Below are 27,438 nucleotides of genomic sequence, written 5' to 3'. Positions count from 1 at the left end.
TTAAGTTTTTTTTTTATTTAAAGGGGTGATTTTTTAATCTGTTTTACAAGACTATCTAGTGTGCGATTATTTCTTAGTTTAGGATTTTTGTCTATGGCACACTGAAAAGCTTTTTTATTTATTACTAGCAACACTACAGTCAGAAGGCAAACAAAACCATAAACAATTTACTAACATCTCATTGAAATTTGAGCATAAAAACAATAGAAAGTATAGAAAATTATTTAAATAACACATAAAATAAAACTTTTTAATATAGCAATGAAATCAAAGAATTTAATTCAATTTAATATAATAAAATGAAATAATTATATTTTCATTATTGATTTATAAAATTTTTGGTTTTCCACAAACCAATATTATTGGCTTAAACCATTGAGCCCCAAGCGGCCCGATCGGTCCCTTGTGTCTGTGGTTCCGGGGCCTGAGTTATTAAAAGTGACAAATCGGTTAAATACAATACATGTATGTATTGTATTTAACCATATGCAATACATGTATGTACAATGTACAAATTTCAAGCTCCGTACATTTCTGAAAAATCTTTTTATGTGGGTAATAATAAATATTTTTGTATATTTTTATTGTAATTAATGTTAATTTATTTGAAAAATGGTTATAATAAGAGCAAGTTTAAAGTAATTTATATTGAAATGATTTCATTTCATTTTTTTCATATTTATTATAGCGTTTATAGAAAAACGCCATAATTGATACTTTACTAATAAACTTATACAATCTGGTGCATTATTTGAGATCGTCAACATCAAATTTATTTATTAAATATTATCTGTATCTATTAAGAAGCTTAAAAAATGTCAATACCTATCTACATACAAAATACACAATTATTAGTAAAATTTACCTTCATATACGCTCATTATACATCAATTCCCTGGATTGATATTATTATACAGTTTATTTTAAAATGTCGTCAAGTAAAGTTTCTTTATATTGACTGAGCAATGTTATATTTTATTGTCAAACTAATAAACAAGTGCTGAATTTCAATTTTAACATTGTATTTCATTAAATACCTTGGCCGTTGTTATAAAAAATGGACATTGAGTATACTTATGCTTCTTTTATTTTTAAATTATGATTTAAGAATGAAACAAGAAGCTTATATCTAATACACTGGAGATTGCACTATGAACGTTGACTTGTCACGGGAAGGTATAACTTTGAATGACGCCTGGTTGTTTTTTGTCCCTTTCACACCTAACTTGGCAAGTTGGTGTGAAAGGGATGAAGGAACAACCAGGCGTCATTCAAGGTCATACCTTCCCGTGACTTGTCAACGTTCATAGTGCAATCTCCAGTGTATTAGATATAAGCTTCTTGGAATGAAAGATACAAAATTGCAAAAAAGTATATAAGTAAGCGGCCTTGATATCACTGTTAAAACTGGGGGTAATTTAAATCTCATATACTTATTTCGATAGACAATTTTTATCGTACGTTAACATTTTGTATGACGTTTTATTTTGTAAATCGATACCTACATTAAATTTTACATCGAGTATATTTAAGGCTTACTTGCCAAATGCAAGGCAAATTGTATCTATATACCAAGTTTTGGTGAACCGAATTTTTACTTAAATCGATCATAAGAGGAATTATGCAGCCGTAAATTCTTTTGCGTATTACACTGTTGTTCCTTTTCTACACTGCACTCGCCACCTAATTTATTCCTTCCCCGTTTTCATTGACAATATTAAACCTTATTTATTTTTTAGAATATATTTTATTTGAATTTGTTTTCAATTTCTACGCAAATACTTTCTTCCTAACGGTACATTCCACAAGTACTCCTACTAGCAAATTCCTTTTCTCGCACATTGACGTACTATTAACAACTAAACTCACAATCCCAATTGATGCAAAACTCTGCCGCGTCTCTTAGGCAGAGTTTTCTAATGAGCGATACAATCGACATTGAACATTCTTGCCACGAAATAAGGTATCAATTGCAATGAATGTTTTTTACAACGCCATTCGGACATTTCTAGTCAAACTTTTAACACACGATTGTGAGTCTAATTGTTTATCAATGTCCAGCCATAACATTTTACTGCCTACAAGCTCTACAAAACCTTTCCCCACTAAACGTAAACAATACTCTCCTATTTTTTACAATAGATTTTTTTCCCAACTTTTTTTTTAATTCCTTACAATACACTCCGTGGTAAGGCCAGAGCTTTGTTTCGGCGTGTGATAGTGGGAGAAACTCGAGCTAGCCCTCCCATTGTGATCAACTTTACCCTTCACCATGCGACTGATCACAGCTTCCTGATCTACACGTTATATTAACTACACATTTTAGAACCACCATTCACACTCCCCCTACGACACACTATATTTTCCCCTACAAAACACTTTCTCTAGTTAACCCAGCAGTTTGTTCCGGTGAGGGCGGGTCAGATGGAGAGGGAGCAGTACGTGTGATAGCAGGAGGAGCTCGAGCTAATCCTCCCATAGTGATTAGTTTGTCATCCTTAACCATTACCTATATATTTTTCAAACTAACTTCATTAACACTTCACTCCCCCCTTTTATTACTATAATCTCCCCATTATATAGCCTACAAAACACTTTCCCTAGTTAACCCAGCAGTTTGTTCCGGTGAGGGCGGGTCAGAGGGTGAGGGAGCAGTGCGAGTAATGGCAGGAGGGGCCCGAGCCAGCCCTCCCATAGTGATAGGAGTGTCGTCTGGATCCTCATCCTCTTCTAGATCCTCGTCGATCGGTGTGAGCACGTCTAGCGGTTGTGGTGCTTCTTCTGGTTTGCTGTAAACACACAGTATAAAAAGTTAAAACGTACGTTAATAGTATTTATACTTAAAACTATCGCTAAACTGTTAATACTCTTATACACCAAACTTTTCAAACCTTACTATTACTACTAAAATTAAAAAGTTAATATTGTATGAACTGATATGCTAATTATTAACTTATTACTAATAGTTAAAACAGCTGAAACATTACTAGAATTTTGATTTTCCATTATCCTTCAATTTAAACCAAACAAAGTATCACTAAACTCACCGGCGGAACATAGGTGCTGCGAATGACGTCAGAGTCGACGCTAAGAAGAACGCAGCCGCCATAAAGAAGGAAGCATCATAGTTCTTAGTAGCGTCATACACTGCGCCAGCCAGCGGTGAGCCCACTATGGCGGCCGCACCACGGAACAGGATGAGCAGACCAAACGCGTTGGTTAGCTTGTCTAGACCGAGTAAGTCGACTAGGATGATCGAGGTTAGGGATATGTAGCCCGCTGTAAAATTTAATTATGTTGTTAATTCTTCTGTTACTCACAAATACGTAAAAAAATTGGCCGAAGCGAAACTCTGCCTACGCGTGGGCAGAGTTTTTTAGAGTGATAGACGTGGAGCGTTGTGGCCTGAAGCCCAATCCATTGTGACAAATTAATGTAGGAATTCAAATAAAGATTTTATTTATTTGAACATTACTGCTTCGAAATAAGCTAAAAAAGAATCAATTTAAAGTCGCTCAGTAATTGCGTCGAAAAATTCCTTACATGCAGGATTTTTCGAACGAGATATAACTATCTTTATATGCATACATCACTCAACCATATTATGTGTTACAAATCATGAATGTTTTCCATTTTAAAGCACTTATATCATAGTTTTACTTATAAAATTACTTACAGATAGCGAGTCCAAAAGCAATGGCGACCACTACATAGGCCGCATATGTTGTGCAGAACGGAATCACAGCTACTGATATCTAAAATAAGAAAAAAATACTTAAAACGTTAAATTTATGTTACAAATTATTTTTTGCGTTATAAAGCGATAGTGAAACTAATCTTTATTTGCATTTTGCTTTGAATTTGATTTTCAGAAATCTTGATGCAAAAATAATGCAGACTTCATTTATAAATTAAAATTAGTAACCAAGGTACTGATAAAAGATATTTTGGTACACCAGAAGGAATTCTACATAAGAGCAGAAAATGTAAATTAGGGAAAAGAAAATATTTCAAAAATTTAAAAATGCCACTAAAGTCTAAATTTAAAAAGATACTGACCGTAGCAATAACAAGGCATATATTATTGAGCAAGAGCGAGTCCATCCAGGGGAAGTCGGCCACCCAACCGCACATGATACGTCCAAACGTGTTCGTTATACCGATAATCGACAGTAAGAACGATGCTTTTGATTCTTCAACTTTCTGAAAATAAAGAAATTACTGGAAATAGTGGTTTAAATAACTAGGATACTAAAATACGTTTAAGTGTTGAAATAGATAAGAAGAAGTTTTAATAGTGTCTCTGGGATTCACATTTAGAGCTAGCGCGCAAGAGCAACTTTTGTCTCCGCAACTGTTTTGTTGATGGGAGTTGATGGGAGAGATCAACTCTATAGGAAGTTGCGTCGCTACGTGCGCGCTCTTTCTTACTAGCCCATAGAGTTGATGGGAGAGACAAAATAGTTCGGAGACAAAAATTTCTCTTGCGCGCTAGCTCTTAGATAGATTAATTTACACTGAAAAATTTTAATTTGACACACCACTGCTGACTGCACAGGTAAGTTGTGTATATCATGTTAACTATCCACATCTGATCATACTGACTATAAGAGAGCAATAGACTTTATTCGAACCCCAATTTTCCTATTTTTATATGCCGTCCTATCTTTTTTGTTATTTCAGTTTATCCCGAAATGCAATTCAACTTACATTCATAACAGCAGCGTCCACGATATACACGAAGGGTACATATAAACCGGCCATTCCGAATACGTTAGACACTCCGATAAGCATGAAGGCCGGATCACGTAACAGGCTCACGTCAAGCATTGACGATAATGCGGACTTGAATGATGCGGGCAGGCTTAGACAGGGGCAGAGGTCGTATTCTGGAAAAAAAAGCATATAAATTCTGTCTTCAATTAAGAAGAATTTTTATTGAAGTACAATCAGAAGCAAGTCAGGCCGTTAATAATATAGAGTATATGTACGTATAATATGTATATGTATGTATATGTACATACACCTATTTCCTTTTGTTAAGTGGCGATTAGTGTTCGTAGTTATTAAAAGGTTAGTATTGAATTAAAATTTACTTTTTTACCATCCGGTTAGCAAAGGTAAATTTTCATTGGAATGCGTTAAGGTTTTCTTAAACTTATATTATGAAGTAATTAAAGAGTAAAAGGTTGTATTGTATGGCACTAATGGTTTTAAAATTAATTTTAACGTGATAAATCGACCCTTACGTTCTTGTCTTTCCAAATCGCCAGCTTGTCTACTCTGTGGCAGGCTCAATACGGAATTCCTGTATCCTTGCAAAGATTTCTGGCTCTGATACTGAGGTAGGTTCAACACAGAACCGGAGTAGAAGATATCCTTCCTGGACATCGGTCGGACCATTCTAGAAGGTTCTTTCGGCGCGGCAACTGATAGCTTCGAGTTGTATACTCCGCTTTCTGTGTCCTGGAAAATAGGTTTATCGTTAATATTGAATTAAATATTGTTTATTTATACCATCAAATAAGTATTCTGTACCAAAAAGATTTCTAATATTTATTATAGGTTTTTAGTGTCATTTTATTCGAGTCAACAACCTTATTCACTTGTGCGATGTTTTACACCTACATTTGTATTTAATAACATGTTTGATTCATCATCATCATCATCATCATCAGCCCATATACGTTCCCACTGCTGGGACACGGGCCTCCTATGAGGGTACAGGCCATAATCCACCACGCTGGCCAAGTGCGTGTTGGCGGATGACACATGTCGTCGAACTTTTTAATTCTTCGACATGTCGGTTTCCTCACGATGTTTTCCTTCACCGTTCGAGCAGTGGTGATGTTACAACATGCGCAGATAAATTGAAAAATCAATTTATTTCCTGCGCGCTCGCCTGGTCTCGAACCACGGACTTATCGATTCGAAGTCCGAGGTCTCACCACTGGGCCACCACTGCTTGATTAATTATTATTAATTCAAGTTTTTCACAATAAATTCAGTCAAATGTTGTAAAAAGCTTTAAGGTCAAAGTTCTTTCTACTTACTTCGTTCCTTAGATGACTGCCAATGGAAGTTTTGGACGTAGCTTTGATAGCAGCTAAGGACGGTTTAAATCTGAAAAATATTATATTATATTTTTCTCAGAAAAAAATATTAACCCATTGAGCCCCGAGCGGCCCGATCGGACCACGACACAATGGATTTTCTATTGTGTCTGTGATTCCGGGGGCTGAGTTATTGAAAATATATTTTATAACGCATCAATTGTTTTTGTAATAAATTTAATTATTTAACATGCTATGGTTATAACAGGCATTGCATTCATAAATAATAATCACTAGATTTGCTCTTAGAATTATTATTAAGAAAGAATAGAAATATATCAGCAAAATCTGTAATTTTGAACAAAAAACATTCATAAAACGTAATAAAAAACATGTACTATTTCCCATCCCGTGACCAACAACATAACTTCAATTATAGCAGACGTTATGCACAAAATCTGTTTTTCCAAGAAGCACTTACAGCTCACAGTTCATACCAAAAGCACTTTGAATTGACACCCCTCTCCAAATAGTTAATATTTTTATAATTATAATTTAATTTAGCTTTTTTTATGTATTATTCCTATCTGACTTACGAGAACTACCTCTACGTCCTATTCTGTCATGCTACGGAACTTGAGTTAAGACAATCTGAGTCAATTAAAAGCAGATCCCATTGCACAGTACATACCACAAAGCGGCATCCCATGATGTATTCAATTGTGCATGTGCCTCTATATGTGCCTATCGTTTTTTGACCAATTGCCGGTGCTGTTTCCGTTATTTGTCATGCTCGACATTACGAATAATTACGAGCAGATACCTATCGTTATCCAATATCCCGCCGATTGCCTGTTTCCATTAACTGTCATGCCACATAACCTAAATTAAGACATTCCTATTATACTTTTAAGCGGATCCCATTGCACAGTAGTACAGTACATACCACAATGCAGCCTACTGGTACCCGTAATTAAGAGTGTATATACCTATCGTTATTTGACCTATCGTCGATGCTGTTTCCGTCATGCCACATAACCTAAATAAAGACATTCCCATAACATTTTTAAGCAGATTCCATTGCAAAGTACATACCACAATGCAGCCTACTGGTACCCGTAATTAAGAGTGTATATACCTATCGTTATTTGACCTAACATTGGTGCTCTGTTTCCGTTACCAGCATGCCATATAATTCAAATAAAGACGTTTCTATTACACTTTTAACTTGAATAAAAAGACATTCCAATTACATTTTGAAGCGGATCCCCTTGCACAGTACATACCACAATGCAGCCCACTGGTGCCCGTAATCAATAAAGTATCTATACCTATCGTTATCTGACCTATCGCCTGTGCTCTGTTTCCGTTGTCTGTCGAAGAAGGGAACGGAGCCATTCTTTGGTAAGCCCGGCGCTTGTGCACTGAAGGCGGGAGACGAAACGTTGCGCGACATGTGGCTGGCTGGGTTCACTGGGGTTGTGCCGTTTTCACTCTGGAATTTAAATAATTGTGTTATTTTTAGATAGACAAATTCATAGTAAAGTAAGGCCAACGAGAAGCGATACAAAAGGTCATTCACCTAAAAAACAACTGTGGCGTTGACAATCTCTTTCCATCTTGTGCCTTTGTCGTAATGTCTCGTTCTCCCGGCAAAAACATAACAACGTCAAGACGGATTCGCCAACATTCGGGCGGCCATTTTATTATTCTTTTTATATTTTATGATCCAGAAAATTATTATGATTCGCGTTATTTAATTTAAATCTACATTATACAATAATTCATATTATGATAAAATTTATAAAAGTAGACTATCCTTTTTGGTATTATTTCAATTTGCCGGAAATTTATTAAAACTATATAAATCCAACTTTCAAAAAGTTACGCTCCCCTGCAATTCCCAATGACCTTGCATGTGTTTTGTTTACATTTGGTATCGCTTCTCGTTGGCCGTACTTTATTAAACTTGATAGGAATTCCTTATATACTTTCGACTTTTCGAACAACTATATTGGTAAGGTGCATTAGTAAGCGACAAAAGAGCTCTACAATTCCATACCCTTTAACTACAATATCAATTTATTAACGTTTCATATTTTACGATACAGCATAGCTATGAAGCCTAGTATAGTTCGGTAATAAGACACTATATAATAAGTATGTATCTATTAGTACTTCATAAAGCAAATAACATACAGGGCAGGGTGAAGAATGCATTCAAATTCACTCTAAAATTGACACCATACCAAATTGAAAAAACCTACCTTCTTCTTCTCCTGTGTATCATCAGCGACTCTAACTTCAGTGATAGTGGGCAGTGTGGGCACAGTGGGCACATTGGGCATGTTGGGCACAGTGGGCACGCGGGCAAGTGCCTCCAGGTTTAGGGACGAGTGTACACCAGGGTCTATGTTCAGGGGTGCCTGCAATTATTGGAGTATCAAATTATTAATCTGGTTCGTACATTTACGGATGTGTGAATAATGTTTTATTTATTTAGTTCCGAAACGGAGTTTCAAATTGAGTTTTTTACTTATTTCATAAGCAACGGTTTCAGCGACTAAAAGACATCATATATATCATCTTGTCTATCCGATCGCACATTATGTCAATTTCTATGGTAAAATAGATATCAACATGTTCATGGGTATAATGAATGGTAAGTATATTTTTTGTTTCTATGCTTCTTTCTATATCGAGAAAGACATTTTATTTTGTTAGATTATTAAGCAATCAAATATTCGATAAAATTCCTCGTATACATTAACACGCTTAACAAGACCATTATGACAGGTCTTTAAATAAAACTGAGCAATTAACTGAACTAATGAATTGCAGAACAGAAGACAAACTATGACTAAGTAAACTGTATAGTATGTGAGTCGAATTAATAGTTTGCGTATTTATAATTATTATTAGTTTAAAACCTTCATTCGTTTCTCCATAGTACCATCTGGTAGCTGGACCACGAAATAGGATCCCCCGATTGAGCCTCTCTCCATTTGCAATCTTTTCTCTTCAGCCATTCTTTGTAGAAGTGGCTTTTCACCTGATGTCTGAAAAATAAAACACAATACTATGAAAAACGCCTCTATATACCATAATTAAAGAGTTTAGAAGCAAAATACATACACCTATTTAAAATATTTTAGCTATAGATTTATTGCAGACCGGATCTTAAAGTAAGCTTTGACACTAAAAATAAAAGGTTACTGCTAATAAATATAAATTTAATTACCTTAGGATAAACAAGCGGTCTCATCAGCGCTCCAAAAACAGCGCAATTCAAAATTAAACCAGCTAGCAACAAATTCGCATTCTGCCAGGAGCCGAATTCCTGAAGCAGAATTGAAGCTAGGGGTGCGAACGAAAATGTTCCCACCCCCGACCCGCATACTGCTATACCAGTAGCTAGGGACCGGCGGGTTTCGAAGTAGTAGCCCACTGCTACTACGGACGGGAGGTAGATCATTCCGAAGCCGATTCCTGGAATATAATAAAAGAATATTGTAGAGTCTCCAGTTTTCATTAAGTAAATGAACATTTTTTTAAATGATGTTGATGGATGTATGTGAATTGTATAATATGATTCCCATTCTGAGAAGTTATTTCATAAATTATTATCTTATAGCTAGATTGATCTAATCTTATACTTGTTCCGTATTATACATATATAAATAACACGGCACAAGTTTACATTGCTAGATAATTTTCGAGAAAAACAGACTTTGCTTATTGACTTAAATATTCAATTGCTTGCGAAAATTGGACTCAAAATTCACAAGTTTTTTAAGCATTATTTATATTAGTCTAAACATTAGGTAACAAACTCCTCAGTCCGTCAGATTGTTTTCTCACTTATCATTATACATTTGTTTAGTTACTTTGCAGTTGACCTTCCTAGTCTGAATAATTTCGCTAATGGGATATTTATTCTAACACAAAATTTTCCATTAGTTCCATTGAGATGGACACCAATTACAATTTCGTCTCTTATGAGACTCCCTGACCTCGACATCAATCATGTACCACATTGATACTATTTAGGCTTGGTTACGACATACCCCATACTCATGTTAGTTATTGAATGAAATAGTAACCTAAATTGACTCTAGTGATAAATATATTATAACTAGGTATGTGAAAATGATATGGCACAATATGTTTATGTTGATATTGATTTTATGTGTCTATTTCTTATATTCTATCAAACTTTGTTATCTTCTAAATACTTCTTATTTAGGTAGGTATATAACATTTCTGTTTGATACATACATTTATCAATGATTTGTTTTATCTTAACATGAATTTGATCAAAACATTTCCATGTATCGCAAAACTAAACACAACCGGAATATATTGGAAAAATATTGACTTGCCGCTATTATAACTGCTATTGTTATTTATGTAATCGGGGTCAAACATTTAAACTTATTTGACCTTATTCTAACAAACACATCCATGTGCAAACATGCAATGTATCTGGAATATGATAACAAGTGAGTCAGAGTTTGCGGCCCACAAATCAGCATTTGTTACGAACAAAGGAATTCACACTGTTGCCGGGAGGTCGTCAGCATTACATGCGTCATTTTCCGGGAGGTTAAATATTTCTTTGTACAATAACAACGTCACAAAGACTGAAGTCTGAACTTCGCATTTAAAGGGCTTTCTTAAAAATGAAATCGTACAAGTATAAGTTTCATTGCCCCACAAAAACAGTATCCTCATCTTTTTAAGCAATGAATGAAAACTTGAAAGACATTGCAGTTCTAATAAAGTACCTTAGTAGCGAACAACCATGTTTGTAATATATGTATATACAAAGGAAAATGATACTGAGGTATATTTTTGGTAGTGAATAATCGAAGTTCTGTAAACGAAAATTTGGCAAGAACGCAAAGATGGCAAGGAAACAGTATTGAAACTATTTTGGTTTCCGTTGTTTATAGTTTCGAACTTGAACTTTACTGAGTATTTTTAGTGAAAGCTAACAGTAGTGTAAAAGTGCTTTTATACAAAAATATTTGTATGTTGCTTTTATACAGAGAACTCAAGCTATGTTAATTAATAATTACCTAATTTATTTATTTTTGCTGATCTCGTCATATTTTTGCATGTTATGTAAAAGGAATTCAATTGAAATATTCTTCACGTTTTCGACATTGTTAAAAGGTACGATTAAATAGAGTATGCCCTTATACCTTCCAAGGATGTGCTTATTGGAATTTACATGTATCCGGAAGTCTCATTTTTGCAAATAAAATAACAAATTCTATGTCATTACCATTACATAAATGTATAGGTACCTATCTTATGTAGGCAAATCATGGCACGTTAGTCATCATGTACAACGTACAAACTACTTACATAGATCTCAAACATCATCCGCATTATGGTTCCTTTGATCAACTAGTAATTCAACGAATCTGACTAATAATGATCTCACGATTCTTTTCGCACGAGATAGTTGTAAATTAATGTTAACATGATCGAAAGTAAACATCGAATGGACGTTTTAGGAATATGGGGTAATGTGACAAACACGCTTTGGATTATGTGACAAATTACCAAAATAATAATAGGAAGAATTGTAACGAGCAAACAAACTAAACAGCTATTTCCATCGCTTAGAAGGGCATATAAATTTTTAAATGGAATGGCTAGGTAAGGTCACTTAGAGAATTGATTCCACTCTTAGGAATTAGGTCATCGTCTATGAAGTTTCGTATTGCTTTTACTATTTTTGTATCAACCTTAATCTGTCAGGGAGTTGAAGTAAATAATACTCTCCAAAATGTTAGCGTATTTTGGGATATTCTGACGTGTGGTAGGTATTATTATTGATTACATATATTTTTATATAATTTCTTATGTGGTCACAAATGTTATAATAATAAGTCTTGTTCCCCAATTAAATTTTGCGTGGGACTTTTGACATACTCCTCTCTGCAGGTGTAAGTTAATAGCTTTTGCCACATGAGTAAGTTCTAATGATATATAGAAATATCGTTTCTGAAGTTGTCTCAATATATCTGAATTGTTAAATCTCAAGCAGGAAGATATTGAGGGATAAATTCCCCATTCCATGTGTTTCTAATAAAATTGAATAACCTTAGTCCATCGAAGTTTTATAGTTTCTCACAAACACCTATGTGTTTGTGAGAAACTATATAGGTGTCTATACACCTATGAGTATTTTATGATGTTGGACATAATCCGAAAATTGTACTTTCAATTTTATCCAATATCCATTCAAGCGAATACAGCGTCATTATCGAACTGTTATCAGATAAAGCCTGCCACACTTGAGCATGGCGCCGTCATGTCTGCAGCTCCTGGCATGGTGCCAAGTCCTCGCCTGACCTTCACACAAATGTGAAATAGACAAAAAATCTACAAGTGTAGATATTAACAACTATTGAATTTATAGCGTTGATTAACAATAGCTCTGTTGGGAGCTTGGTTGGGAGTAGGCTAATGACATTCTGACAAAAACATCCATGATACGATAAAAGAAGGTTGTATTGCTTAACTAGCTTTATCCTCTTTTCTTTAATTCTTTACGTTACCTTGTCTTGAGACAAATATGGCATTTGACTCAGTTCTTAGGTACCTATTGTTGAACACACTGCAGTAGTCGGGAATTTCAAAAGAGTATCGGTTATTTCATTTTATTTTTTGGTATGTTTAATGAGATGATTTCATATATTACTAACTGAAAATATATTTTATATATTCATTCAGAACGCTGTATACACAATTGTGACCTACATCTATCTAACAAATTCCGATAACTACCTATATCTAATAATTTGTTCACATATGTTGCATTTAAACATGATTAGAACTAAAAAACAACTGAAAATAAAATTTATAAGCCTAAGAGGTGATAAAGCACGTCCGTTTCAACTATCGACCCTTGAAGCTCTTGAGAAACATGAAAGACTTCTAATGCTAACACGAACGTTCACAATGAATATCGCGGTTGTAATATTCTTCGCTCCTTTATTGTTTGAAGATTAGTAGAATGACTGTATAAATGTTTCACTGCGAACTGACCTGATTTAGTATTTTATATCGTAAGCTGGTAAGTTAATATTTGCCAAATTATTCATATTATAAATAGCCTCTTTATTAAATAATGAGGAACCCTGCGTGAGTATGATTAAAAATATAACTTCATATAGCAAATGTTAGCGAGCTGCATTGCGGATAATAATTTAATTTAACCTGTTTACTTTTCTTAATATCGCCTAAGTTACTACACAAAGGAAAAATAGTTTTATTTATGCAGACTAGAATGTGTACAAAATGCTTAACATTTCAGGTAGAAGCTGCATCTTTTTCACTCATAACGTAACTAAAAAAATATACAAAATTTGCCTCAAAACAAATAAAATTTAATACATTAATGAAATATATTAAGGATTTAATATATTATGGATACCCCGAAACATTCATCACCCTAGAGCCTAGAGAATTAATAAAACAAACTGTTAACACGCCACTACGTGTCATAAAGGGAAAACCAACATTTCTGAAAGTTAGGGCGAATTCGCGGGAAACCCGATTTGTGAAGCTAATCGACTGTCGACAAGGGGTGCAATATAACGCAGCGATTAAACAAATTGTTTACACCGTTGGCATATGTCCAATATCAGTTTGTGCCGACTCAACGTAGGAACAAAGAGCGAAAGTGATGCCGTAAACCCTTTCGTTAATAATGAACTTGTTTTAAAATGCGTTCTTTGTGATGTATTGTATTTAAAGATGGCTCCGTAATCTTTTCCATCGAAAACATTTAAAAATTGTAGCATAAAATAAAACAAATTAATTTAACATATTATAAACCAGACATTTTTAATGTAATCGGTAAATATACTTGCGTAATATAAAATTAAAAATATCTTATCCAATTATCATAAGTTATCCAATCGAATTAATTGTTCATATCTGATAAACAGTCCACGTTAGTACAATCTGTTCATTTTATATCGTATCAGCATTCCTTGGAAATTTAAAAATCAATTTATCCTGTGAAAAATAACAGACCGTACTATGTATCATAATTTCGAACGTGACTTCAGCGCAGTATGCGGAATTGCGGCACCTATTGACTTCTATGTCGTTTTATTCCGAGAATTAATGTGGCAATCGTTGTTATTTCCCTGAGAAAAATATATCTATATTTTAGTTTGAAGTAATCTCAAGCGATTATACCGTTTGAAAGCACCATAAATCTTTTCAAAGCCCTCCCGTGAGGCTCGTGCCAATCAGCCAAGGCCAACACAAACATTTATATAACGTTCACGTTCCTTCGTATCCTTTAGAATTGATTTCTGAGACAGTTTCATTGAATGCGATGTGATTTTCTCTTTAGATACGTTTGACTTTGTATAAATAACCTCTGAACGTAAACACCAAAAAATTTATGTGACTTTTGACTTCAATCCTCTTTGGTTTATAATTAATTCAACTGTATCAATTAAATTTGTATATTTCTACATATACGTACGTACGTTCAATATCTATTCTTATTTTCAATCATAGAAAATAATAAATATCTAGATGATATGAGTTATTTGGAACAATTAAATACATAATATGCCAATACCCACATAGCAATGACATACTTGGCATATGCGTTCTGCGTTTATTTATACAGGTTTTGCAGTCTATAAATAATTTTATCATAATATTATTGAGTTTTTTTTTTTAATAAAAAGGTAAATGTTTATCAGATGATGCTTATCGTTTTACAAACGTATCAGACAAGTAACTATTTTTAAAGATAATATCGCCATAGAAGATATTTATATATTATGTTATGATATTATTAAGAAAATATATAAATAGATTTCTGTTTATGTAATATGCATTAATGCAAATAGAGCTAATGCGGAATATGTGCAAGGTTTTGGAAGAAATCAGGTACAACCTGATTTTTTAGAGAGTTTAAAACCAAGTTTTAGAGAGTTTAAAACTTGTATTCTCTGCGATTTAAATCCATATAAAAATATTAATTCCCACTTTGTACCACCTAAAAAGCACTGATTATCTCTTTTACTCGTGTTACAGCAACTGGTACTTAATTTATCTTATTACTGCGGTTATTTAATTTATCTTATTGTGTACAATCTAATTATCGCATTTAATTATATAGGATTATTGTAGAAAATTTAGATAGTCTGTAAGTTTGTAAAATAATTTATTTAAAAGAACTAAGTATAAAAACTAATGCATCATGCATATAAAGAATAATCAGCATGACATCGTTATATTTATTGTATGTTTTTATTTAGAATTAAACCTGGCGAAGGCAGAGCGAGAATATAGTAACACTAACACCATTTTAATACAATTATTGGCCAATCAGGTATCAAGCGGATTTTATTACATTTAATACCTTCATATATAAATCACTAGTGTTTGGCACACGTGGATAATCTCAATCGTTATTGTTCTAGTAGAATGACGTTCCGCCGACACCTGGATTCAGGCCAGTTGTTAACTCATTCTAGCTAGAATTACTTTTAATGGCCGTAAATTATGTACTGCGGGGAGCGTATTAACGAAGTTGAAATGCGTACCGCGATCTTATTTATGTATGAATACTAATAAATTTTTTTTATTCTTTTGCTACTACGGGAAATAGTTTTGTTTATTTTTATTGGTTTCTTAGCCCTTCCACACCTATGAGCCTTGAAGAGCTGGTCTCTAGTCTCTACGGATCAAACGGATTTCCGTTCCACAAAACCCTTTGTCTGTCAGAATGAAAGAAAACATAACAGCTGTTCGTACACACACTCGTCCTGTTTCACCACAATAATAAATCGATAAAGATTTCCTCAAAACAATTACCTTCCTATGTACTTTATACATAGATATCTCAAGGGCAATTTAAAATTGTTGTAACATGTTTTATTGAAGAAAGAAATGTTCATAGCAGAAGATGAAAGATAAAATGATAAAATATCAAAGGTACCATGAATGTGTCTGTTATATTTCACAAATTGAGTTACAAACTGTACACGCGTATGTAATACATTTTATGCCATAACACAGTTATTTATCGTCTTTTGTTTCTAATGACTGTGTACCTAACTCGTTTCATGCAAATATCCGAAGCCATTATTCAATGACGTCAGAGTTAAGGAACAAGGTTTATAGGAGAAGATCTATGTCGCATAGTTTAACTGGGCCATGGCGCTTATCATATTGCTTACTCTATCGAGATTTAGGTCATGAGCATGGAAAATCTTTCGAATCGTTCCTTGATAATGTCGGTATCAATCTGAAGCTTTTGTCATAAGAAATTTTTAAATTATACAGAACCATGAATTTTTTATTATTTTATCGATATTTAAGGGCGGCAATATCAATTATCAAGGATGGGATCATTGAATCATCAAATGAAACTTGGTATTTTTATTGTACCGCCTTTGCGGTACGGTTCTTCTAGACAAGTATATGATAAATTTTTCAGTATGAGTGTGATCGCGTACCTACTTGAGTTGATATTTGCTTGACTATAATTATTGGTCATATTACAATAAGGATCAGTAGAAGTAGAAACTGTGTATATAATAAGACATTAGCTAGTTAAATGGGGTTATAACATTCTAACTGACAACAAAGACATATCACAACGCCTGAAAAATGAAAAAGCATCATTTAATGCTTAATGTAGAGCAGATTTTATGGAAGGGCTCTACACTATATTCTACACTATACTTTGATTAGAGCTAAAATGAATAAAAAGTCGATAACTCACCTCCTAAAAGTCCATACGTGATCATCATCATAGTCACGCTTTTGCTAAATGTAGACAGGACGAAAGCTATGGTCGCGACGAAGGAGCCGGCGACGCACACGGCGCGACATCCAAACTTATTACATAATGCTGATACCACGGGACCTGAAATATTCATTATATTAGAAGATAATATTGGAAATTACTAAGCTTAGATTGATACATTGTAATTATATAGTGTCACGGAATACCTACTATATTTACCTATTAATTATAGAATAGTATGTACATAAACTAATGAAAATTTATAACATGTGTTGGTTTTCATGAATAAAATTCTAAATAAACAATTCAATGTTTTAATTCAATCATACAAGCGGTCTAAAAAATGACTCTAATGAACTGTTAACAACGACTTCGTTATTTAGGTAAATGCATTAACAACCATCAATGTTAGTTTTACGTATTGTAGTTTTATTTAATTTTTTTATCATGCACTTTCGTCAATTCAATATGATATTATGCTTTATGCTTTCATATTTATTTTCTGTTTATTACATCGTTTATTTATGACGAACATACCACTATTAAAGAAAAATTATACATTTTATGCAGAAAAATATCAAGGCTATTACGTTTTTATCAAAACTGCATTTCAGCGCGATAATTGCAATTAGACAAACAATCACACTATGACTGCACATGCACAAGTTACATAACTTCACATGCCTTTGTGAAAACGTTACAATTGTTTCATAAACATTTCATTCATATCAATACTAATATTATAAAGCTGAAGAGTTTGTTTGTTTGTTTGAACGCGCTTATCTCGGGAACTACTGGTCCGATTTTTTAAATTCTTTCGGTGTTAGATAGCCCATTTATCGAAGAAGGCTATATGCTATATAGTATAATATATCATCACGCTAAGACCAACAGTAGTGGAGCAATGCGGGTAAAACCGCAGGGCACAGCTAGTTTGAAATAAAAACGTTGCCTACTAATAAATATGATAATTAAATAAATATCTATCAGTTACTCATCTATCGGCCCATGTCAGCTGTATTTGTATAATACCTACTCCTACGCCCAAAACATTTTATTGCCGATTTTATAAACAAATGACTCATACATAATCCATAGTAGAAAAAAATAAATCACTAATCGTTTTTATATGTTGATATAACCAGTTACAAATAACAATATGTATTTAATAAGGACTCTACATTTGTGTAGAGACACGATTTTTTTTCCTTTTTATTATTCTTTGCCGTACATATAAACAACATTTCAAAGGCCTTGTACAAGATGGAATGGGTAAACATACATCACATAAACGACGTCGCAGTGGCGCCATCATCTTATGACTACACCTTGGACTAACCGATCCGATTGTCGATAATCGTCTTCACGCCTTTATTCGATAAGTCGGATATCGCATTACCTACTATAATACAATACAACGAAATGAAATATTGAAACAAAATCCAACTGGGCTGAGAATGTATTTTCTTTAATATCTCATCTCACTTCTAAATTTCAATATTTTTGTCTTATTTGATAGCTGATATTAGAGACATACATTTTTGGTGCAAAAAGTACACGTTTAATAAGCATGTGTTGGATTTGAATTAATGTTTTAAGTAACATTTTTTTAACTAAAATTCCTAGAACCATATACGGTTTATGGCAGGCAAAAAATATATGTAGCATGAAATTTTATTCCCCATACACTTTAAAATACAAATGTTGCTGGCGAAGTCGGAAAATTTTCGAGCCTATATGATATCCAAGATTCTGATGACCACCAAGGCTTCACAAGAGTTTCGGAAGTGGGACTCTATTCAATAAGGATATAGGTCAAATAGTGACCTCCTTTTATGCATCTTTATTGTGATTCAACCGGAAGCTCGTCACAGCTGGATATGCATAATTAAATACATCCGCCATTTGCTGAGTGCGGTCGCTAATGTTGCTATTACCATTTATGAGGAAAACCGATAACAATTGTTTCATTATTGAACCGCTAGAAAGAATTTGGCTATTTGCCATATTTGTGATCGTAATTTGTTATGCAATGAGTGTAATTAGATTTAAAAGAAACAAATGATTATTATTGATCATTGGATCGTTATTAAAACTAATAGTCTATATCTATACATATAATAAATCTGTAGAAGGGTCAATTCTGTAAATTGAAAATATTGAAAAAATAAATAACAGGGGGTGTTACTGGATCGATACCAAGCCCAAATATGTGATTAAAAAAATTTTTGTCTGTCTGTCTGTCTGTCTGTCTGTATGTTCAGGCATCACGTGAAAACTAACGGTTCGATTTCGATGAAACTTGGTATAATTATATCTTTTTATCCTGGGCATAAAATAGGATACTTTTTATCCCGGAAAAATACGTAGAAAAAAAAATCTTAATTTTTCTTAATTTTTCCGCGCGGACGGAGTCGCGGGCGGAAGCTAGTAATAAATAATTTAACCATTATAAAGTGTCGTAATCTGATGTTGGAATTTGTATATTACATTTTGTGTTTATTGTATTAAATTTATATTTTAAAACAAAAAAAATACGTGTGGCACTCGGGGACTGCCGCGGTAAAGCTATTGCATAGGATGCCTTCAAGCCACACCTCCGTGCTTGTCGGAGTGCGGAGCGTGAGGTTTTTCGTTACGCAATTTCTGGATTCGGTCCCCGCGCTCAAGGCCCGCGATAGAAGCTATGCAATAGCTTAAAAAATTGAATGAGAAAGAATATAGTTATTGATGAACTTTATAAGAATTCTGACTCTTTCAAAGTTTTTACGAGTAGAGCTCGTCATAAAAAACCCATCGAAGTATATTACCTATCAACAAATTAGATTAGATTCAAATTCCAAAGATTACCCTATACATACCAAGATAAAATGTAAACAAAAACTCGAATAGCTTCTGTATAAGGAGACTACGCGTGCATATATCCATTACAAATTACAAAGAATGCTTTCGTAATCTTATTTACAACGGTCGCGGTGTAATCGTAAAATGTGATAAAGTGAGGATTTTATTGTAAAAATAAAGTAAGTTTATTTATTGTACGAGATATCAATGTTTGCGAAATCTGTTGCTAAGTTAGGATTTAACACCAAAGTAATACACCTTGTCCTAAAACCTAAATAATGTTGATTAACATCGATGTATCATTTGAATACTCGTTATTCAGTTCAAGGAATCAATTACAGGTGTGCTTACTGTATTTAATGGATAAAGTTATAAAATTATTTTAACCTCTTAAGAAAATACATTTTCTACGCAGGGTTGCCATTAGTAGTACACATAACAGGTCTAGTACCATTTGTTACCGAGTTGTCAGGGTAAATTAACTTAACATATTAAAATTTAAATACCTTTAGTTATATTTTATTCTATAAATACTATTAAATTACCTATAAAGAAACAATAGTAGTTAGCGAGATTAAAAAATTTCGACTGCTATCGAATATTTGTATAGTGATATCTTAATTGATTAAATGTTACATTTTTAGTGTTATTCCAAAACATTATCGTGATTTACTGATAAGAACGATCGATGACTGGTTGAAATAAACTTTAAAAATTTGTTAACAATTCGCTAAGATAATAATATATAGATAAAGTATCTACTAATATTAAAAATATATTTAAGTACAGAATTTAAGGGGTTTTCATTGTACAATTTTTTTCATTGCACATGTAAAATGTAGTGAAAATCTCCTATTATATTAATATATCTCATTATTTTTGTGAAGCCCAGGATTGACGGTGCCAATAAAGCGGGCACAATAATCCAATCTCACACATTATAGGTATTACAAGGAGTAAAGTCTATTAACCTCGAAATAGGTCATTTCTAGATAAATTAATTATAACTACTGTTTCGTAACAGGCACATACGTTATCGGCGCTGATTATTCTAAACTAGTTAATTTGAATAATTAATATATCGTCCATATTAAATTGAGATTCATTTAATTGGGAATTGATTTAAATTAAAAGTATAAGATAGATATATATATATTTAAGCAATCTAGAATCTAGATAATAAGATAAGCAATAAGGACTTTGGTATCAATGATAAATTTGGGTCAATGACAGCGCTACTGGAATTGATAATACAAGAATCACTTCAGTTTCACCTTTTACTAATTATTTTAATAAAATAGAGATAAAGAAACACAGGATATCTAGTTAGACAGATTTTCACTTAAGTGTTAATTAATCTATATATATAAAACTCAAAGGTGACAGATATAGTGATCTATCAACGCACAGCCCAAACCGCTGGACGTATCGGGCTGAAATTTGGCATGCAGGTAGATGTACGTAGGCGTCCCCTAAGAAAGGATTTCCCGAAATCCTTGCGGGAACGGGGAAAAACGGGGATGCACGTACAAAGTCGTGGGCGGAAGCTAGTATTAAATATAATGTAAGGAATGCAAATAGTATCCCAACGATATATTATTTGATATGCTAAAGCTGCTAATTGTCTATATACTTATAATATATGTATAATTATTTTCCCGGTGTGAACACTCGCCATCTTGTGCATATCGGATTACATAAGCATCTATATAATTTGCGCTTAGCAACAAATCATATAGCATTGTAATCGATATTTCATATCTGATTAAGTGAAATTCACGTGTCTAAAAACGAATTTATAATGGTGATAATTAACCGCTGTTATCTTAAATATTTATCGATTTTTTATAAGGTATGTACCTATATAAAAATAGTCTGGGTTGTTGACATTGTTGTAATAAATGTTTATAATTCACGAAATTTAAGGCAATGTTGAAACTAACCTCTAAAGAGTTATTTACCATGAAAAAATCTCTAATACAATTATTCGAATACATACCTACTTCGTTCACTTTTGTAACAGGCAGCCAAATTAAAGGTTTCATACCGTGTATAATATTTTAGGGTAAGATAATTTATGTGGTAATTAAATCTTGATTTATAGCGTATGATAACTTTATAAAGTAACTTTAGCATATGCACATTTATGTACTAAGATATTATCATTATAATATGACCATTAATATTAATTTGCTCTCAACCATAGAGTACACATCTATAGTTGTATATCTAGATATAGAATATAAAGTAGGACTGCGTAGGTCGTCCACGTGTTACAAAAACGTGACCCGGTTAAATTAGAATACGCTAGCAGGATTATTTTATGAGATGCGGACTTGCAGTAATCCCAGATGCATAGCGAAATAAACCTTCAAACGAGATTGTTAAAGCTTCGAATTTCGACCATCATTCATACACGTAGATTTTTAACTTTAACAATTTATGAAGATAACATAACATCATAGATTCTTATTCGTGCATTTATTGTGCACAAAGTAAACTCGCGAAACACGCTTTATCCGAAATAATTTTTCCAATAAACTATTCGACAGATTAGTTACGGCAAGGGTAATGTCGTATAATTAGATCGTATATTTTCTGGAAGAACATATTTTTCACTCATACTTTGGCGCTTTTAAAGTTTTAACCACGAAAACACAATTATTTCAGTAGAAAATTATTCATATCCATATGCATTCTACCTATGCAAATTATGTAATCATAGTTCGCGGAATATATTAACGTAATTTGAGATGCTTCACGTGTGAAAATAGAGGACTTTGTTTTGTCCAAAATTTAACTACTATCCGAAACTGCAGTTGCGTCGATCATTTCGGATTAACAAGAATTTGCACTGTATTTTAAAACTCACTTAGTGAACGTGTATTTTTACTTCTGAAAACACCAACTTTACCAGTTCGGCTGACGTATATCCGCAAATTAGGTTTTTTAAGGCAGAAGTTATAGCGATTATATTATAGCACGTTAGAAACCTGTGTATTATTAGATGCCTACTTGATGTAATTATACAACATCGCAGCTTCTTATTACATTTACGTCAACAAATATTTGTATGACATAAGTTACACAATTCACAACAACACTTATTATGCATAGAATTAGAATTATTAGACATAATAGCGTAAATAAATGTATAGGAATATATTATGTAACACGAACTATTAATTTGTTACACCATATGAAAATCAATGTAACACCTTCCTAATCTATTAGACCGGGAGATACTGACACAAAATTTCGAGTCATTTGTAACAGGATGGCGGTTCTACAGGGGTCTTAGTACGCAATGACAAAAAGAAAAACGATGGTGTGAACACTGGTACCGGCGGCTTAGTCGCGTGGGCGTTAGTCGAACTCGTCGTAAAAATAGCGAAAGTCAAACGATTTGTAACACAAACATTTTAGAATTTACCGATAGCCCATAAAAAAAAAATTTGCAGATTTTCGGCGGTATGGCGACCATTTGGAATCGTCCGAAAAGTATGGCATGGCGATTTTCGTAAATGGCTGCACGATGATGGTTACCTGTGCAAAAGTTAGCCTGGTACAAATGGCTGAATTATTTTTTTTAAATCAACACATTCGCGTCGGTATGGCGGGCTGTAAGTCACACCGGAAAAGTATGGCATGACACTACCGCCTACTTCTTTTTATGGGCTATCGGTAAATTCTAAAATTTTTGTGTTACAAATCGTTTGACTTCGCTATTTTTCCGACGAGTTCGACTAACACCCACGCGACTAAGTCGCCGGTACCAGCGTTCACACCATCGTTTTTCTTTTTGTCATTGCGTACTAAGACCCCTGTAGAACCGCCATCCTGTTACAAATGACTCGAAATTTTGTGTCAGTATCTCCCGGTCTATATGTTATTAACGTATCGTGTATCTGTCATTTAGCAAAATACATATTTTGGGTTTTCATGTATGAAATGATATGAAAAAATTTAATAACTAACATTGATGATTTTTCATTCAGAACATTGCTGCATATTTATTTCGAAATATCGTTGAATTAATCGTAAAAGTAAGTTTGTTAAAGTAAATAATTATATATTTAACGTCATAAGACCACCTCAGAAGTACTACAATCAACGTTCCATTGATTGAAACATTAACAAGGACGAATCAGCGACCATACAGCTGCGTGTCTGCCATGCAACATTTCATACTAAAACTAAACTTACCAGCCGCTAAATAAACTCCAGACAGCAAACTTCCGACCCACGCAACCGTGCCCTTTCCCTCCCCAAAGAACGTCACAAGCTCCGACAAGAAGATGCCAAAGGTATAGGCAATCCCGTCAACCACGAGGTTGCACATGAAAGAGGCGAATACCACCACCCAGCCATAGCCACCGTCTGGTGGGGGTGGAAGCTCCCCATAGTCGTAAGCCTCGTCATCGTCATCTGCCCCTTCGGCGGTCAGCCGCGCGGCCTCTTCGCACGACGTTTCACTTTCAGTCTGAAACAGAATGTACGTTGAGTCTCGAGCTTTTAGTACTACGAAGACAAATAGAATAGGTTTTCAGGGCTTCATTTTTTGAGTTGGCAATGAGTACTTTTATATTTCTAAAATATATTGAATAGGTGTGTCCCGTGCACAAAATCACAGCCAAAAGCTCCTCTCATTACAGTGGCATGCAAATATAAATAATGAGCAATACGTTTTTATATCATAAGAACGAAAAAATATTCTATATTTGAAAACCGTTTGTAAAATACTTTATTCACGGTGTTCGATTAAGGTATAATAATTCACAATGTTAGCTTGTAAAAAGTAAAATTAATTACCGTAATAAATCTTTTATCTTACTCGAAAACTACGAAAATCCTTCCGTATTCTTTTTCGGCGAATTTTATCTCAGTTGACTTTTATTATCAAAGTAAACGTGTCTCTAAAGTAAACACAATAAGATCAATCAAGGCAAAGTAAACCAGATAATTTATTTAACGTAATAAAAGCTCTAGAATTTTCTTCATAATAAATATAATAAATACATTGATGGTCTATACACCATACAATACAATAAAATTAGTGGAACAATTGATCATACATATTGCCTACATAGTTAACATTTTAGCGAAGAAATTTTCTTTATTTCTCGTTAATATTTTCTAGTCGTCTAAAGTTTATCTTTCTGTGTAACAAATTATATGATTTTTGTTTACTTTTACGTTTTTTATTGGCACTTGCATGTGCAAGGCTAAGGCTCTTCTCTTTTATTTTTATTTATTTTATTTAACCAGAGGTTTTCATTTCTTAAATGAATTGATTATTTAGGTACTTACATTTTAGGTGTTCTTTTAATTTGCTATGGCCAATTTGTATAATTACTACCACAACTGCTACGAAATAATAAAATTTTATATCCATTGTAACAAATTAATTTCAATAATTTAATGATAGGAATAATAATTTTGATAGGATTCATTAAATTTAAGAACTCATAAAAGGGTCTACGTCATTCTGCTTTAGTTCACTTAATATACAGAAGTGTTTCAGTTTTATTTGTTATCATAAAATTATGAGTAATTGTCATAAGATTTCCATTAATTGAGCTCATAAATATAAATAACATATTTTCAGCGCCGCATTGACATCATAATAAACGTAGCTTACGTTACTATATGTATAGTATCTATAAGCAATAATGTACCTATTGAACATTCGACAATTTACACATTATCATACACATAATAAGAAGTTAGCAACTTCCAAAATCATATTAGATGAAAAATGTTTATCTCAGATAACACAAATATAACGTAATTATCTCACGTAACATTATCGTATGATCAATCAACTACAGGGTCATTGTCAAAGACAAATTCAAATGTTTTGAGGTCATACGGAGCGCGTGCAGCATATGCATGTGAATTAAACCTGCATCCGAGAACATTTTCTGTATGAAATAATATATTTATGCTATCTAATTTAAACTCACTGATGATAAGAGGATATTGGGAATCTTTTGTATTGTTTTTTTTTTTTACTTTAGGGTTAGGCAAGCGTTTGACCATCGATCGCTTCGCTTGTAGGTATCAAAAATTTACTAACCTGTAGTTTATTTCCAGTAATAAAAATTTAATGGATATCATATGTAGTTACCTCAGATCAACTTAAAATATTGCTAATTGGTCTAAGCGATACACCTACCTACCAAACCTAAAAAAATATACCTATAGAGTACATTTTATAAAAAAAATATAGGAAGACGTTCATATCATCATCAATTTATTTTAATTATCAAAAAATGTAGGTACCTATTTTATTTTGTAATCTAAGCTTTGTCGTTGTTTATTGTTTAGAAATCCAAGAGGACGTTAGTGTGGTTAAAATTCGCGTCACATGAGAGGAAAATTCTACAGGAAGTGACAAGCTGTCAGATGTAGTTTATCATTATTTTAGTTATAATAAAATGTTTTATCATTAACACTGAATACACAGTTAATTGTTTTGTTAAAATAACATATTAAGAAAATTTTTGATAGAAGAACAGACAACTTTGTATAAGAATCAGTCAAGAAACACGATGTTAATTAATCTGATAAACGTACCTATAAAAAGATTAAGAGAAAACAGTATGTATTATTAATTATTATCAATGCAAGCGGATTCTACTATCTCGCCTATTGTCTTATCATTATTGTATTTTATACTACATATATATTATGTACAATCAATGAAAGGCATTTGCCTGACTTTGTTTTGAATCTTGAATGTGTATAAACTTTTATTGAATAATTTTTATTTGTGAATACCTATACAAAAATAAGTCAATATATTTAGCCCATACAAGAGCCCTCTTACTCCTACCGACGTACATAATATGCACGTAGTGTGTGTAAAACGTTGTCAACATAATATTGTTTATTTTGTTTAAAAATACCTTTATTATATTATATAATAGCTACTAGCTTACCGCCCGCGGCTTCGCCCGCTTTCTCTAAAACGATTTGAGATTTAAACGATCCTATCTCTCAAGTTGGATCGAACTGCACATGGTGTTCGAATTTTATTATAATCGGTTAAGTGGTTTAGGAGTCCATTGAGGACAAACATTGTGACACGAGATTTATATATATTAAGAAGATAGGTATGATCAAATTCATCTAACGGAAAATTTATGTATTCCTAATGTCATTTTTGTTTACAGAAAATGGATGTTTGACCTTGTAAATTGTAATTCTAATTCGACCTGCTCCTTAGTAACATATAGCTAAAAATATGTGTCTCATTATTGAATACGATTAAAGTGATAAAAATGTTGATAAATACAATAATTACTATACTATCAAGTCGAAAATTATATATAGGTATGTTACGTATTTCACAATCTAGGTATTTCTATACTAATAATTTATAATTGGGTATTTTTATTAAAAATTCTGTCTTAGACATAGTTTTATACGTGGCAAAGAATAAAGATTTACATGTTTAAGTAAGCATATCCTTATTGTATTTCTTTTAAATGTTTTGTTTTTTTTTTTTTAATAAGATAGCAATTAAAGATTAAATGCGAATTTAATTAAAACACATGCAATTAATTACTAACAATACCTATAATTATAACATCTATACCGCTTCCCTCATTCCATGTTAACGGAAGGTTATTTAGACCTTCAAAGGGTTTGAATTTCTCATAAAAAGCTCTCATTAAAACGCTTAGTAATGATTGTAAAGAATGTATGTATGTACCTATACGCTAACATATT

At 33.0% G+C, this 27,438-nt stretch overlaps 1 protein-coding gene across 6 annotated transcripts in view; it reads right to left on the bottom strand.

Moving 5' to 3' along the window:
* Positions 1–2,583: 2,583 nt before the first annotated feature.
* The window catches only part of LOC123696610 (monocarboxylate transporter 4), a 34,109-nt gene continuing 9,254 nt past the window's right edge, over positions 2,584–27,438 (bottom strand). For 3 of the 6 annotated variants that reach the window (XM_045642908.1, XM_045642911.1, XM_045642913.1), the window contains exons 2-14: positions 23,908–24,184; positions 16,834–16,977; positions 9,295–9,542; positions 8,984–9,112; positions 8,321–8,482; positions 7,385–7,548; positions 6,054–6,123; positions 5,250–5,466; positions 4,711–4,889; positions 4,060–4,203; positions 3,677–3,755; positions 3,048–3,279; positions 2,584–2,789 (exon numbers count right to left, since the gene is read on the bottom strand). In XM_045642908.1, coding sequence (XP_045498864.1) covers positions 2,585–2,789; positions 3,048–3,279; positions 3,677–3,755; positions 4,060–4,203; positions 4,711–4,889; positions 5,250–5,466; positions 6,054–6,123; positions 7,385–7,548; positions 8,321–8,482; positions 8,984–9,112; positions 9,295–9,542; positions 16,834–16,977; positions 23,908–24,184 — 2,250 coding nt within the window. In that variant the 3' untranslated portion in view covers position 2,584. The remainder of the gene's footprint in view (positions 2,790–3,047; positions 3,280–3,676; positions 3,756–4,059; positions 4,204–4,710; positions 4,890–5,249; positions 5,467–6,053; positions 6,124–7,384; positions 7,549–8,320; positions 8,483–8,983; positions 9,113–9,294; positions 9,543–16,833; positions 16,978–23,907; positions 24,185–27,438) is intronic. The other 3 variants (XM_045642910.1, XM_045642909.1, XM_045642914.1) reach the window with 3 other exon arrangements.

The sequence above is a fragment of the Colias croceus genome, chromosome 13, assembly GCF_905220415.1.
Source record: "Colias croceus chromosome 13, ilColCroc2.1".
NCBI lineage: Eukaryota > Metazoa > Arthropoda > Insecta > Lepidoptera > Pieridae > Colias > Colias croceus.
Note: the sequence above shows the minus strand (reverse complement) of the source record. Positions and strands in the feature narration are given on the sequence as shown.